General features: G+C 36.5%; 1 protein-coding gene across 1 annotated transcript; it reads left to right on the top strand.

The window, feature by feature from the left end:
- The first annotated feature begins 961 nt into the window (after positions 1 to 961).
- Positions 962 to 13517, top strand: LOC127656014 (phosphatidylserine lipase ABHD16A-like). Its single transcript, XM_052144133.1, has 20 exons — positions 962 to 1178; positions 1598 to 1654; positions 1924 to 1990; positions 3772 to 3858; positions 4031 to 4116; positions 4215 to 4288; positions 5432 to 5539; positions 5823 to 5937; positions 6356 to 6457; positions 8601 to 8664; positions 9226 to 9275; positions 9500 to 9623; positions 9804 to 9908; positions 10019 to 10082; positions 10737 to 10793; positions 10882 to 10944; positions 11059 to 11135; positions 11768 to 11866; positions 12085 to 12131; positions 12952 to 13517. Exons 1-20 carry the CDS (start codon positions 1059 to 1061, stop codon positions 13033 to 13035), a joined length of 1650 nt encoding a protein of 549 aa, XP_052000093.1. The 5' UTR covers positions 962 to 1058; the 3' UTR covers positions 13036 to 13517.
- Positions 13518 to 14342: the final 825 nt, after the last annotated feature.

Genomic DNA, 14342 nt, shown 5'->3' with positions numbered 1-14342 from the left:
CATATGCTCTCTTTGTGGCTAATATTTTCCTCCACTATGTGTGTGTGTGCTTTCTCATTTCAGATACAACCAGTGCTGTGGCTAAGTTTATTCAACATATTTAATGGATGCTAAAATAAACAACTGTGTATGAAATAAAACAACTGTATAGGCATATTCAAAATGTGTGAGATGGTGAGTGTGTAAATATAAAAATGTCATAAGAGACTGTAGCTTGTAACGTGGTGAATCACAAACAGTTATTGCTGTTTTCTACTTACATATTCACTAATCACAATCTGTTAATATTTTTTTTTAGATTGTATGAAAATGTACAAAAAGGCAGTAATATAAACCGTCTCCCTATTAAACATGATTCTATCCTTTGATAATGGCATGATAATTCCTCTAATTGTTACTTAATAATAAATAAACTAAAAATGAGGTCTCCTTCAATTAGTCTAAGATGCTCTATTTGTGACTCTAATATCAAGAGACCAGAGGTTTTCTGTAGTAGGGTACAGCAGGGCTAAAGGCCTTTTTGATTTTATTTTCTCCCTCAAAAAACTAAAGATGAAAAAAAAAACTGCAACAGCACTTTCATAAACAGCTGTTTGTCACTATGCACTACAAAATAAATAAATAAATAATAATAATAATAATAAATTGGTCCCTGAGATCTCATGTAATGTCTATTGATTTTGAGGCAATTTGATCTATAAAAATTTGGCAAATGTATGTACAGTAGCTAATGAAAATACGTGACATTATCACACTTATTTTGAGAGAAGGTATATATTTCTTATGTACAGTTTTGTTCAAGGTGATTAAATAAAAAGATTTATAATTACTGTACAATAAGTAAGAGGTTATTTAGGTAAAAGACCCCCACATCCATATTATAGGCTGTGATCCGAACAGGAGGCACAACTTGGTTTTACTGAAAAGAAATAAAGGCAATAAAGCTTCAGCGTTGACCTCATTGAGCATCAGGGGCCTCAGATCTGTGACGTAAATAGGCGCGTTTTATTTTTCGCATTCGCGATTGTGACACTTATGAGCCTGGTAGGCCGCCGTAGATGCTTACCGTGGTGACAATGGCTGTCTGGACATGGCTCCGGTGCCTTTTTGGGCCCAATCTGCAGCGGATCCACCGTTCACCGGACCAAACCCGAGCCGACGGTAGAGCGGAGCGGAGGGTATGACCTCTTCCCTTCCCTTCCCTTCCCTTCCCTTCCAACAGACCCGTAGCCTTTAAAATGACGGCAAGATAATTCTTGCACGAACGTGTGGAAGTGTAGTATTGTCTCAAAACAGAGCGAGCTGTCTGCATAGACAACATTTTTGTCAAGCTTAAAATTCGATTTGATTCTGACGTTCAGAATGCGCCTTTAATGGACCCACTGTCTAGATAGGCAGCTCACTGTGTTGTCAGACTCATTCATTGACAGTAAGTTGCAAGCTACAGTAATGGTGAAATGACAGGTGAGTTAACTGCCATTGTGGACAAGAGAGGAAGTAGCACATTGATGCTATGATAGAGGTATTATGCCACATGTTTCAATAACGACTTACTGAATAATTAATATAATAATTCATTTGTCTTTCTTTTGTGCAGGGTTGGAATTATCAGCCCAGAGGTTTGGAGAGGCACACAGACAGCATCATTGGATGGGTATGTAATTATTACTGTGATGATGTTTCATTGACACTTTCATTCACTTTTATTACATAGAAAAGATGCTATGAAAGTGAATGGAGACTTATGTTGTCTGCCTAACACCTACTTTGTGTTCCACAGAAGAAAGAAAGTCATATAGTGAGACATGATTATAATTTTTTAGGTGAACTATCCCTTTAATGTTGACTAGTTTTCACAATGTTTACAGGGTTGTTTTATAATGTACAGTCAGTGTAATCACAGGCCCTTATGTTGTCCTTCAGGCCTCTATGCTGTGGTCTCTGTCATACTACAGTTCCCCACTGCTCCTCTGCTATCTCTACAGGAAAGGTAAAATACACAAACACATGGTGTCGTATATTGTATAGCTATTTTTATGTGTGAAAATGCAGTACACTTCCAGTAAGATGAATATGTGGTAGGCTTTGGATCGATGCTTTTTTCATGCATTGATAATCGGAAGATCTTCCCGATGATTATTGATATATATATAGGGATTTCTTTCAGATATAAATAGGGCTGCTTGTTGCAAAATAGTTTTTGTCTCTTCAGACACATTTCTCAATGCAACTTTAATAAAGTGTGAGCGGCAGGGTAAGTTAAAGGGGGTCACATACTGGATGTGTCTGGTGGACGACTGGGCGAGCTCTAAAATTAGAAATAATTATTTATTTTGTACAAAATGTACACAACACCAACACTCAGCGTCAACATTGTGCAGTGCCACGGAGTGCAACACGCATAGTTTTCCATGTATTTTGACCCAAATCATTATCAAAGGACTAAGATTATTTACTCTAGCCATCACTGCATGATTTATTGTGAGCATGCATCTTTCATATAGCCTACACAATGTTTTTTTTACAAGTATGTAGTTTTGTGGTTTGACAGAAAGGTTACAATGATGATAAATTGCATAATAAAAGTTGCCATTTCTAATCGTTCAGTTTGTGCAGTTGCAACAATTTAACTAACCTGCAAACTCATTGTAGTACCAAAACCATCTCCTGTGCTGCTTCAGCTCGTCCCTGTGTGTGTGTGTGTGTGTGTGTGTGTGTGTGTGTGTGCTCTTCAGTAAATGGTATATCGCTCTCTTGTGGTCTCCCAATGCTATTACACCAGAGTGTTAAACAGAGGCTAACTGAGTGAATTGGAAAGCATGCAAATTGTGCTTCTAATTTAAATGTTGGCTAATTTTAATATATCGATGCCTCAAAATATATCAATAAATAATATAGCGATCAATAATCGTTATATCGATATTTTATGACATTCCTTATACATGGTTTATCTACATCTCTGTAATCAAAATATGACATTTTGTTAAAATTGTACTGTATGTTTACATGTGATCATCAGAGAGAGGGAAGGACTTCTCTTGCCTTGAACAAGCATATTGTATAATAACATTAAACTGACCGGATTAATAGGGAAATAATATGCATACAATCACACATTTCCATATGCAGCTTTTTTTATGTAGTGATTGGTTCAGTGTTATTATTATGGTAAACGGGTATAATCTTATCCAATGAGTCATGGGCTAATTCTCTCACAGCAGTGCTATAGGTATTTTTAGATTGTCTCATAAGAAGTATCAGCAATGTTCAGATGGTCTAATTTTCCTAAGGAATACCGATGTTCTGTTTCTTCATGAGATGTGCTGTGCTTAATGTGGTATATTCCACTTTACTTTGTTTACATCAATTCCATGGGTGGGTTATTATATTTTAATGATCTTATTAATAGAGTTAATGGAGTATTTTGTGGTCTGTGTTGTTCTGTTCTTGTGTTAGATATTGTTTTTACCTTGCACAAGAGAGTGTGTGCCATAAACATGTTGATGATGGCCTTATACATTTATAATGATCATGTAATTACTTGACCTGCAATAACTAGGCAACTTTACATAATATTAATACATTACTGTTTAAATTATAAAGTAAGCTTTATATAAGTTATATTACAGATTATATCTGCAGAGTAATAATGCATTGTTATAAACTTGTGTGTGCTTTGTTAAATTTCAAATGAAGCATTAATAATGCAGCAGGCTATTGTAGACTATTGAACTGAGCTCATTAAAATGAATAAGTTTTTTTTTGCTATAGGGTACATCTGCACCAGTAAGCTGATTCCTCTCAGTCAGTATGTTGGCACAGCGCTTATTTGTCTGCTGGGAATGGCCTGTTTGAGAGGTGACACAATGTTCCATTTGACTTTGGTTGTTAATGTACTATAAAAACTCATCAATATTTGTTTGATTAATATAATTTTAAATGTTTGTAGTTTAGTGTTCACTACATTGTACAATAATATTTAATACTTGATATATTCAACATGATATGTGTTTGTTTGTAATGATTTTAGGATGGGGGCGCTGTAGAAACCCAGAGTACCTTCAGTTTACCATCATACTGGAGGAGACCAGGAAGAACCACACACCTAGCAACAAGGTAAGACAGTAGCAGTGCCATAGAAACATTTCCACAGAGCCTTGTTTATAACATTTTGGGCACATTCAATTGATGTTTTCCTGATATGTCCCCTGCAGAAGAAACTGGCATGCTTTGACTTTGACTTCAAACATTGGCCTGCAGATTTCAGCTGGAAAGAAATTAGTAGGCCGTAAGTGAAACCGGTCTCTCTTTCTCTCCCTGTTTCAATTTGCTTTAAAGACCCTGTGAAATGGCTTGACGAGCACAGTATCTTTCCTGTGTTTATGTAAAGTATTTCCTTTTGAAACAGGAAGTTAGGGTGGACATATTAAAAGGCTCATTCCATTTTTTTGTTGTTGAATTTCTATCAACCAGTAGACATTAGTGTACATCACAGTCATGAACTATGATTTGCAGCTTGCCATTCTCATTCTAGAGAACATTAGATTGGACAAAAAATAAAAATTTACTCCAGGTCTCCTAAGCAACCAAATTGGCCCGGTTCCTAGGGAGGGTAGAGTGACATGGGGTTACCTCTCGTGGTCACGACTAGTGGTTCGCTCTCTCAATGGGGCATGTGGTAAGTGTGGTACATGCTGGGAGTCTCTGTGGTGTCATGCACAACAAGCCACGTGATAAATTGCGCAGATTGACTGTCTCAGAAGCGGAGGCAACTGAGTCCACCACCTCCCGGATTGAGATGAGTAACCGTGCCACCACAAGGACCTACTAAGTAATGGGAGTTGGGCATTCCAAATTGGCGTGAAAGGGGGATAAAAAAAATAAAATATTTTTTTTAAGACAAAACATATCTATTTTATGTAAGGCTGTAAATATTAGTGTTTATATCGGCTATTAGTTTTTGCCAGTGTTTAGGAGAACACTAGTGCAGTGGTTCTCAACCTGGGGTTCGGGACCCACTAGTGGGCCCCTGCACACTTCCAGGGGGGCCTCAAGATCTCTTCAAATATGATAGATTATTATAATGTTTATATAATTATTATAAGTCAACTTAACTGAAAATGCTAAAAATGTAATTACTCCCTTCAACAGCTTGCTTTTTATGAACAATATACAGTTCTAGACATTTCTGGAATCACAAGTTTTAAGGAAATATTTTATTATATAAAAATCTAATAGACTACATGTGGGGGCCTTCCAATATTTTCTTGGAGTCAGAAAGGTAGAACCACTGCACTAGTGTATAGATGGCCTCAAAGCTAACAGACATGAACTAAAGCCACAATACTCTCATTTTGATTTCATGGGATGTCATTGTAACTTGGAGGTCATTGCATGCTCCTAATATTATTCTACACACCTGTGTCTCCAGTAAGCTGTCTAAAGATGGTGTGTCCTTGCTAAGGCCAGAACCAAAACACAGAGGAGCAGCAGACAGTGTACTGAGTTCAGTTCGCACAGTGCCATGTCACATCTTAAGGTAACACACATAGCTCATAGTGCATCTACAATGGAAAAAATTGCTATTAAGGTTATACTTACAAACACATACAAACCATTCCATGTGTTTGCACACATATAAAACACCATGCTACATCTTAAGGTAACACACATTAAGGTTTAGATAATAAGGCTATTCAACACTGCCATAAATACCACGTTATACATAGATATACATATACCTCAGTATTATACCACATCATAGGTTCACAAACAAACCTTAACACCATATCATGCCTCACATATGTGTTTGTTTTGTGTAGTTATCTAATAGTCCACTCATTCGGCCGGAGAATGCTCTACCCGGGCTCGGTCGGTCTGCTGCAGAAGGCAATGAGACCCATGTTACAGCAAGGCCAAGCCAGACTTGTAGAAGAGGTAACGTGCACACAAGTTTTTTTTTCTTTCTTATTATTGTGGAGACTTTTCATTGACTTTTATTGTTTTTATACTGAGCTAATAATAATTTATATCACCTAACCCCTTAAGCTAACCTCACACAAACTTTTATTAACTAGCATTTTCATTTAGATGTTTAATAATATACACCCTTCCTCATTGGCCGTTAGCTGAAAATGTGTAACTACTAACTACTTAGATGACTACAGACCCAGGCTGCAAGAAAGCCAGTGCAAAAGTCCTTTCTTGGATGAGGAAAGTTACACACCAGTGTCAAGCCAGGCTCTTTCCAAGTGGAACAGTTTCACAGCATTTCAATTTTGAGTTTTACAACACAATGTGTCATATAATCTACATAACACTATCACCCCTGTTAACTCTGTGCTGTTGTGCTCAGTATGAAGGTCAGCGGAACAAACTGGTGGCTTGTGATGGGAATGAGATTGACACCATGTTTGTTGACCGGAGGAGAGTGGGAGGAACAACTGGCAAAACTTTGGTAAGAGCTGGAGTTCAATGGAGGGAAGAAGGGGATGTTTACTACTCACTCTAAGAGCAAATGAAACCTTTCACATAAACTAGTTCAAAAAGCCTTCTCAATACACCCTTCTTTTGCCATTGGTCAAACTAACAGATAATCCCACCACAAACTCATGCTTTTGGTTGAGCCAATGTTGTTGTGTCGGTCTGTATATGTACTGTGTATGATATAACATTACAAATTCATACTATGCATATGTTGGGCAATTCCACAGAAATGTGGAAATATAAAACGTTTTAACCAAAGGAACAAAACCCCCTTCTAAATCCTATACTAAAGTGCTAAAATAGATAATACCATCCAGACCACTAGAGGGCGCCCTTGCACAATGTTTACAGAAGTGCTGAAGGCAGAAACGCAGCATTTTAAGGATTAGTAATCACAGAAGGCCATATTGCGATTTCAATCTTAATTCAGTCAATCATCCAGCATTAATGGATGTTATACCGATGTCTCAGAAGTCAAAGTTTGCTTGTTTCAAAGCGTTTTGAATAGGACTTTCAATCGATAAAAATTTTTAATCAAATTAATTACATGGTGTCCCTATTAATTAATCACACATACAAATATTTGCTGCGAAAGCCCATAATTATAATTCAATATATAATGATGAAATAATTATACATAGTTATCTTTAAATATATCTAAAAAAAAATAATTAAATATTCAGATAATTAAAATGCATTACATTCTTGTAGCAGAAGAGTTCATCATTGATAAGACAATATAAAAAGCGGCTTTAGAATACAATGTATTGTTTACTACCATATTATTGATCATAAGTCAATCATTGGCATACAGTTCACAGCAATCCATTTCACAAGTGAATTTGTCAATCAGTTGGAGATTTATTATGAGGGCTTGTTTAAGGACCCGTCAATGACCACCTGCGTCAGACTTGCTTGTGTAGCATCTCTGGTGCGTTGCGTCATAAACATAACATTTTTAGGTCACTGTGTCAAGTTAAATACAGTTTAATACTTAGAACATATCTTGAGATCCCTTAAGCTGCGTTCACACTGCCAGAGACTTTGTCACGGATGTCATTCCATTGCTCTTGACAGCAAATTGCTTTTCTTGGTGCTAAAAGCAAACATTTTGGAGGGAAAAGACTAAATATAAATGGAATCATTACATAAAATGCTTTATATCAAAGATGAATGAGAAACAAGGCGTGCAATTTGCCATACCGGCTACACAAAACCATTAAATCTCGGAGTCAGCACGGTGAGTACCACCGGCTGGTGCAAGAGCTGCGGCAGGATATACCATATCCATATCATAGAGCACTGGAAAATTGCTAACAGCAAGAATTATCCTTTCATCCATCTTTCCGTTACTGCAGGAGCTGAGAGAGAGAGAAGGATCACGTGAGCTCTCCCGTCTTCTCTCCTATTGGCTGTCGCTTCCGTTAGTCGCTCTTCATTTGAATAAAGATGAACTTGTCTCAAATTTGTCGCGTCCCTGGACACGCCCACATCTAGTCGCCAACGGTCGCGACAGCTTGTGTCGCCGGAAGTCGCTGTGCTCTCATTGAAAATGAATGGGATGGAGTCACTGGCAGTGTGTACGCTCCTTTAGTTCAAATTTGTGCTCCATCAAGTGTTTTGAACAAAAGAACGTAACGCATGTTTGTGTTGTGCTTCCTGCTGAAGGATTGTTTTATTCACTGTATAAACTGCGCATTGCCATACAGCTGAAGTTTCACTTACTGCCCTCTGGAGTAAACAGGTGGTACTACAAGCTTACATTTCACAGGAATCTTCCTTATTACGGTCATTGCGATTAATTGCGTTATTTTTTTTAAAGCGTTATTTCTAATAAAATGAATCGCACTGAATTAATGTGTTAAATCGACAGCCCTAGTTTTGAATCGTTTCCCTTATCACATGGAAACTGTCACATCCGTTTATGGTGGTTTTTCGCATTAACATAAAGATAAAGAATAAAAATTAATTATTACATATTCCTGAGAGTGCCAACCCTTCGACATATTAATAATAATTTTAATAATAATATTTTTTCTGGATTGTGCATTTGAATTCAAAGAGGTTTTAAAAAGTTCAATGCTGTTGTAATATTGAATGTTTCTTTATCACAGGTGATCTGCTGTGAGGGAAATGCTGGATTCTATGAGGTTGGCTGCATGAACACACCATTGGAAGGTACATGAAGAACCAACATGTCTTTTCAAAGTGGATGAGTTCTTCCAAAAATAATATAGTAATTAATAGTAATAATTTGTATCTTTAATAATTAACTTGTAGGTCCAAAAAAAATCACCCTTTCACATGTCTAAATTTGATCAGTCTAATTAAGTTGCAGGTTGTGAGGATCATTTTCTTTAAAGTGGTATTCCACTCAAAACTCACCATCATGGTGCTTGGGATTCATGTGTCATTTAGTAAATATATTTTAGAAATTCCAGGCTGTTCTTTTTAATTCAGTGAAAGCACATGTGATCACAAGCTGTCAAACTCTGTCGCAATTTTGCTTAGTTTATTTGTATATTAGTATTTGCAAAAATAATACTACTAGACTAACATGTCATGATCATCTTAGCATGGAATTCTTAATTTATAACTTGTATATTCTATTTTATCACATCTTTATTATCTTAGGTTAATGACTTTATAAAAACTGGGTAAATGTTTGTCTCAATTTGTGTTATATTTTATGCATTTGAAACTCAGTTTGATTGAGCATTCACTGTCTTCTTCTTACAGGTGGATACTCAGTGTTGGGCTGGAATCACCCAGGGTTTGGCGGCAGTACAGTAAGTGAATCACACTCTGATCTTGTTATGACCCCACACAGCTAATGGACTGTCAACTGGAGACTCTGGTTTTGTCTGTCTGTTAATAGTTGTGTTTTAGCTGAAATGTAAAATAGGTGACAGTCTGTGGTGCACAAGGTTTTTTTATGTACTTTGAGGAGAGTCTGACTCTGGAACTGTAGAACTGTATTAATAAGAGTGTACTTTCTTTTATATACTTTCAGGGAGTTCCATTTCCTCAAAACGAGGCCAATGCGATGGACATTGTCATTCAATTTGCAGTGCACAAACTGGGTTTCCAGTTGAGTGATATTATCGTGTATGCCTGGTCAATAGGGGGCTTTACAGGTAAACAATCACAAACACCACACAAATGCAATCAAGCACTCACATCTGCAAACTAAAAACTTGGAATTAACCACCACCACAACATACAATGAGTCAATTGGTTTCATTGTGTTCCCATAGGCAGCTGTATCTTCTTATCTCTTTAAATAGCCCCCATATTAATGTCTCTCTCTATTTTAGCCAGTTGGGCCGTGATGTCATACCCAGAGATCCAAGCTCTGGTTCTAGATGCCTCATTTGATGACCTTTTACCCCTTGCTCTGAAGGTCATGCCAAACAGTTGGAGTAAGTGTTGTTATCTTGATCTCCTCTCCAGATTCCAGACACTGTTTCAGACAGTAGTGTAATGAGACCCAAAGTCACTGATGCACGTTCTTCTCTTTCCATTCCCACAGGACCCTTGGTGACCCACACAATTAGGCAGTACATGAACCTGAACAATGCAGAACAGCTTTGCAAGTTAGTCATCCTCTCATAAATAGTACACGTATGTACTAATATCGATGCAAATGTATTTAAATGTCTGATAATCAATACATGGATACATTTTTTTATACAGTAACTTAAAAATCACACTACAAAAATAAAATTGTATGCACGATGAATATTTTATTAATTTTAAAAAATGATAATGGTGATTATTATTATTTTATGGAAAATTGTTTTGTGATCTAAATAGTTATTTTCATCTTTGTGCAATGACTTAAGTTTAAACAATTTGATTCTGGAGTAATTTGTGCAAACAATACATAAACAAGCAAAATAATTTACTTGTGAACACTGTTTTTGTCCTGTTTGTTGGGTCCCATTTCTTAAATGGCACCATTTGATGGGTCTGTATCGGTAGATCTGATATTAAAGAACAGATAACCAATTACCAAGTAGAACAAAAGTGAATAACTGTTGTTCTTTAATATACACACAACATTGAACGTCATATACATATGTTGATAATGCTTATGTGAGGGTGACCCTAGTTTGGGTCTGACATTTCTTTTTCTCCTCATCATCTACTTCAAAACTGTCTGTCATTAAAAATGGGAAAAAGCAGAAAGCATTGCCTTTGTAAACGTCGGCACCAGCCCCATCTAAAGACATTGGTTCTCATTTCAGGTACCAGGGACCAGTGTTATTGATCAGAAGAACCAAAGATGAAATCATCACAACCACGTGAGTTATCCAAGATGAAATAAGCACATTCATGCTAGTGTCAAAAACATGAACTGATATGATTTTGCTGCATTGCATTTTGACACAGGGGTCCAGAAGACATCATGTCCAACAGAGGGAATGACTTGCTACTCAAACTACTCCAGTACAGGTCTGATTTGATATCACACAAACTGGCTAATAATTTTACGTCTACCGCAGATTTTACTGGGTTTACAGATATTTCAGTTCCTCCTTTATTTTGTTTCATCTCTGTATCGCTCAGGTATCCTAAGGTAATGACAGATGATGCTATCAGGGCAGTCAGGCAGTGGCTTGCAGCAGGGACACAAATAGAAGAAGGTAAGTTTACATAGTTGATCAATTTCTAATGATGAATATCAATATTATTTAAAATATTGCCCATAATACTCGTTGAACCATGAAACTAAAGGTGAATATAATTATGATGTACAGGTTGTTAAAGGGATAGCTCATTATTATTCATCATTATTTACTCACCCTCATGCTATTCTAGATGTGTATGACTTTCTTCTGCTGAACACAAAGATTTTCTCGATTCAATTGAATGGTGACTAGACCTGTAAAGCTCTAAAAAAATCACATAAATTCAGCATAAAAGTAATCTATATGACTCCAGTGGTTTAATATGTCTTCAGAAGTGATGTAGTCACTTTGGGTGAGAAACAGATCTAAACTTCAATCCTTTTTTGAAGTGGAGATCAATATTAAAAAAGGACTTAAATATGTATGTTTCTTTCCCACACCTATCATATCACTTCTGCTGACAATTTTAACCACTGGAGTCATATGGATTACTTTTATGCTACATTTATTTGAATTTTGGTGAACTATCCCTTTAATATCATCCAGAATATCTATAAGGGTTCAACCTATGTAATTTCTGTTACCTCCATTTGTTTGTGCTTTTATTAGTGTTTACAATGGAGTAATATATTCCCTTTGTTTCTCAGAATCTGTTAACTCTGGTTATGAGGTAGACGATGATTGGTGCTTGTCTGTGCTGCAGTCCTATCAGACCGATAGAGAGACACTGTTCCCCTGGAGTGTTGGTAAGCCCTTCATATAACTGATCTCTAGTGTTAACATAACCAACTTGTACTGTAATACAACTCATTCCAAGAACTCAAGTGGGTTGGTTTGTGTTAGAAACAAATGATTTTGACAGTGATTGTCCCTGCTATGACTGGCCATGCTACAGTCTTTGTTGATAAAACGCAAAGACAAAGATTTCACTGTCAGATATCTAAACTTGACTCTTATGTTTTAGGTGAGGACATGGCACCCGAAGGTAGAAGGCAGCTTGCTCTATTCTTGGTATGTTACAATAAAGCTGAATATACCTAGTGATTAAAATACTAATGTTCTAAGTAGTCAACTATGCTTCATAACTATGGATCTAAATATTTAGTAGTATACTACCAAGCACTCTAGTGTACTTAACCACATTCCTGCACATACGGAGTGGTGGTGGTGGCGTAGTGGGCTAAAGCACATAACTGGTAATCAGAAGGTCGCTGGTTCGATCCCCACAGTCACCACCATTGTGTCCTTGAGCAAGGCACTTAACTTCAGGTTGCTCCGGGGGAATTGTCCCTGTAATAAGTGCACTGTAAGTCGCTTTGGATAAAAGCGTCTTCCAAATGCATAAATGTAAAATACCATTAAGCACTTTTGATTGGTCAAACCATAGTTCATCGATAGCTCAGTTATAGTTCACCCAAAAAATTAAAATTCAAGATAATTTACTCACCAAACCAGTTATGAATTTCTTCCCTGGAATAAAAAAAGATGCTTGGCAGAATGTTAGGGACTGACCGCCTTAGTCACCATTCACTTTCATAGCATATTTAATTCTATACAATGAAAGTGAATGGTTACTGATGATCTCATTATGACTAATATCTCCTTTCGTGCACCAGAGAAGTTGTATGGGTTTGGTGAGTAAATGGTGACAGAATTTTTATTTTTGTGTTAACTATTGCTTAAAGGGCCTTCAAATAATCACAATGCAATGTGGCAGTACTCTTTAGTACACATTTTTTTTACTATCAGAATACAAAAAAAAATGTATCCCTTAATGCTGACACTTTTAGACATCATTGACCTGACCAGACATTCCTTGTCTATCTCACAGGCACGAAAGTACATGCGAAACTTTGAGACAACACACTGCACTCCACTCCCCATTTCTGAGTTCCGATCTCCCTGGAGACTGTAGAGAGCGACAGACAGTGAGAAAGACAGGAAGAGCACTGGAGGACAGAGGTCAAAAGGAGTTACAAGCCGGTACATTTAAGTCAGAGTTCTGCAGGGAGGTGTTTATAGAGTTAGCTGTTTGTCTAATTGTGATGGGATTACTTGTTTGTATGAATAGTTTGATAAAGAGATTCTTTTTAAATTATTGGCATTGGCTGGCTGCCTGCCTATTTAAAGGTTGATGAAAATGAAGGTTGGAAATTTGTTGATGCTCAGGTTTGTCACTTTTGTGACATCTGTTTGTTTCCTTTGAGAGAATCTCCAGGGATGGGACTCAAAAAAAACAATTTCTTGCCCCTTTCTCTATCCATTTGTAACCTATTTTGTGAGCACTGTAATTATAAATGAAAATTGTATCGTAAAATGTCTTGAATATTAAATAAAACTGGGGATGCTCTTTTAGTGATTGGGGTTCCTCAGTCTTCAAATGTCTTTTTTTTGTTTTTTTTGTCACACACTTTCAGGATTCCCACACCAAACCAATAAGGTTCCGTTACCTTTCCAGTCATTTGTGATTATAAAATACATTTTAAAAGTCATTTTGTTTCCAACTGATTCAATTACGTGAATCATTAACCTTAAGTTTGACCTTTTCATTGAAATTAACCTAATCAAAATGATGATTTACTTGCAAATCAAACAGCACTGTGGCTAGCAAGTTTTACTGTAGAAGTAATATCTAGAAATTAAATATTCTGAGTTTAGAATAATTTATTTATTGTGAAAACGTTCCATGACTTGATGGTGCACTCAATATTTTGAATATGTTGTCTTGTACTTTCACTGACACCTAGGGACCTAGATGTAGCATCATTCAAAAATAATAGTTTTTAGTTACTGATGCCATTGCAGAAATGGATTATTCCCAGTCAGCAATGATTCATTTATTCCACAAGTGAGTGTCCAGTAACTGGGTGATTACTGAGATCAAGTCAGCAGTGGCTGGTCATGTGATTCTAACATAAGGGGACCCTCTTCATATAGAATGAAACAGTTTTTTATGTATTAAAATTCCTATTAATTTCTTAGGAAGTAAAACATTTGGTTAAATGTATATATATTTAGAAGCAATATGATTCTAAGGTGCGGGTGAGAAATAGATAAAAATGTAAGTCCTTTTTTCACTCTAAATCTCCACTTTAACTTTTACATCTGAAGTCACATGTGGTGCCTGTTTAGTTTCACTGTCCCATCTGAAAGCGAAAGTTAATATTTAGTTAAAAAGAACATAATTATTGATCTGTTTCTCACCAACACCTATCATATGGA

This window comes from Xyrauchen texanus, chromosome 15, assembly GCF_025860055.1.
Source record: "Xyrauchen texanus isolate HMW12.3.18 chromosome 15, RBS_HiC_50CHRs, whole genome shotgun sequence".
Lineage (NCBI taxonomy): Eukaryota > Metazoa > Chordata > Actinopteri > Cypriniformes > Catostomidae > Xyrauchen > Xyrauchen texanus.
Note: the sequence above shows the minus strand (reverse complement) of the source record. Positions and strands in the feature narration are given on the sequence as shown.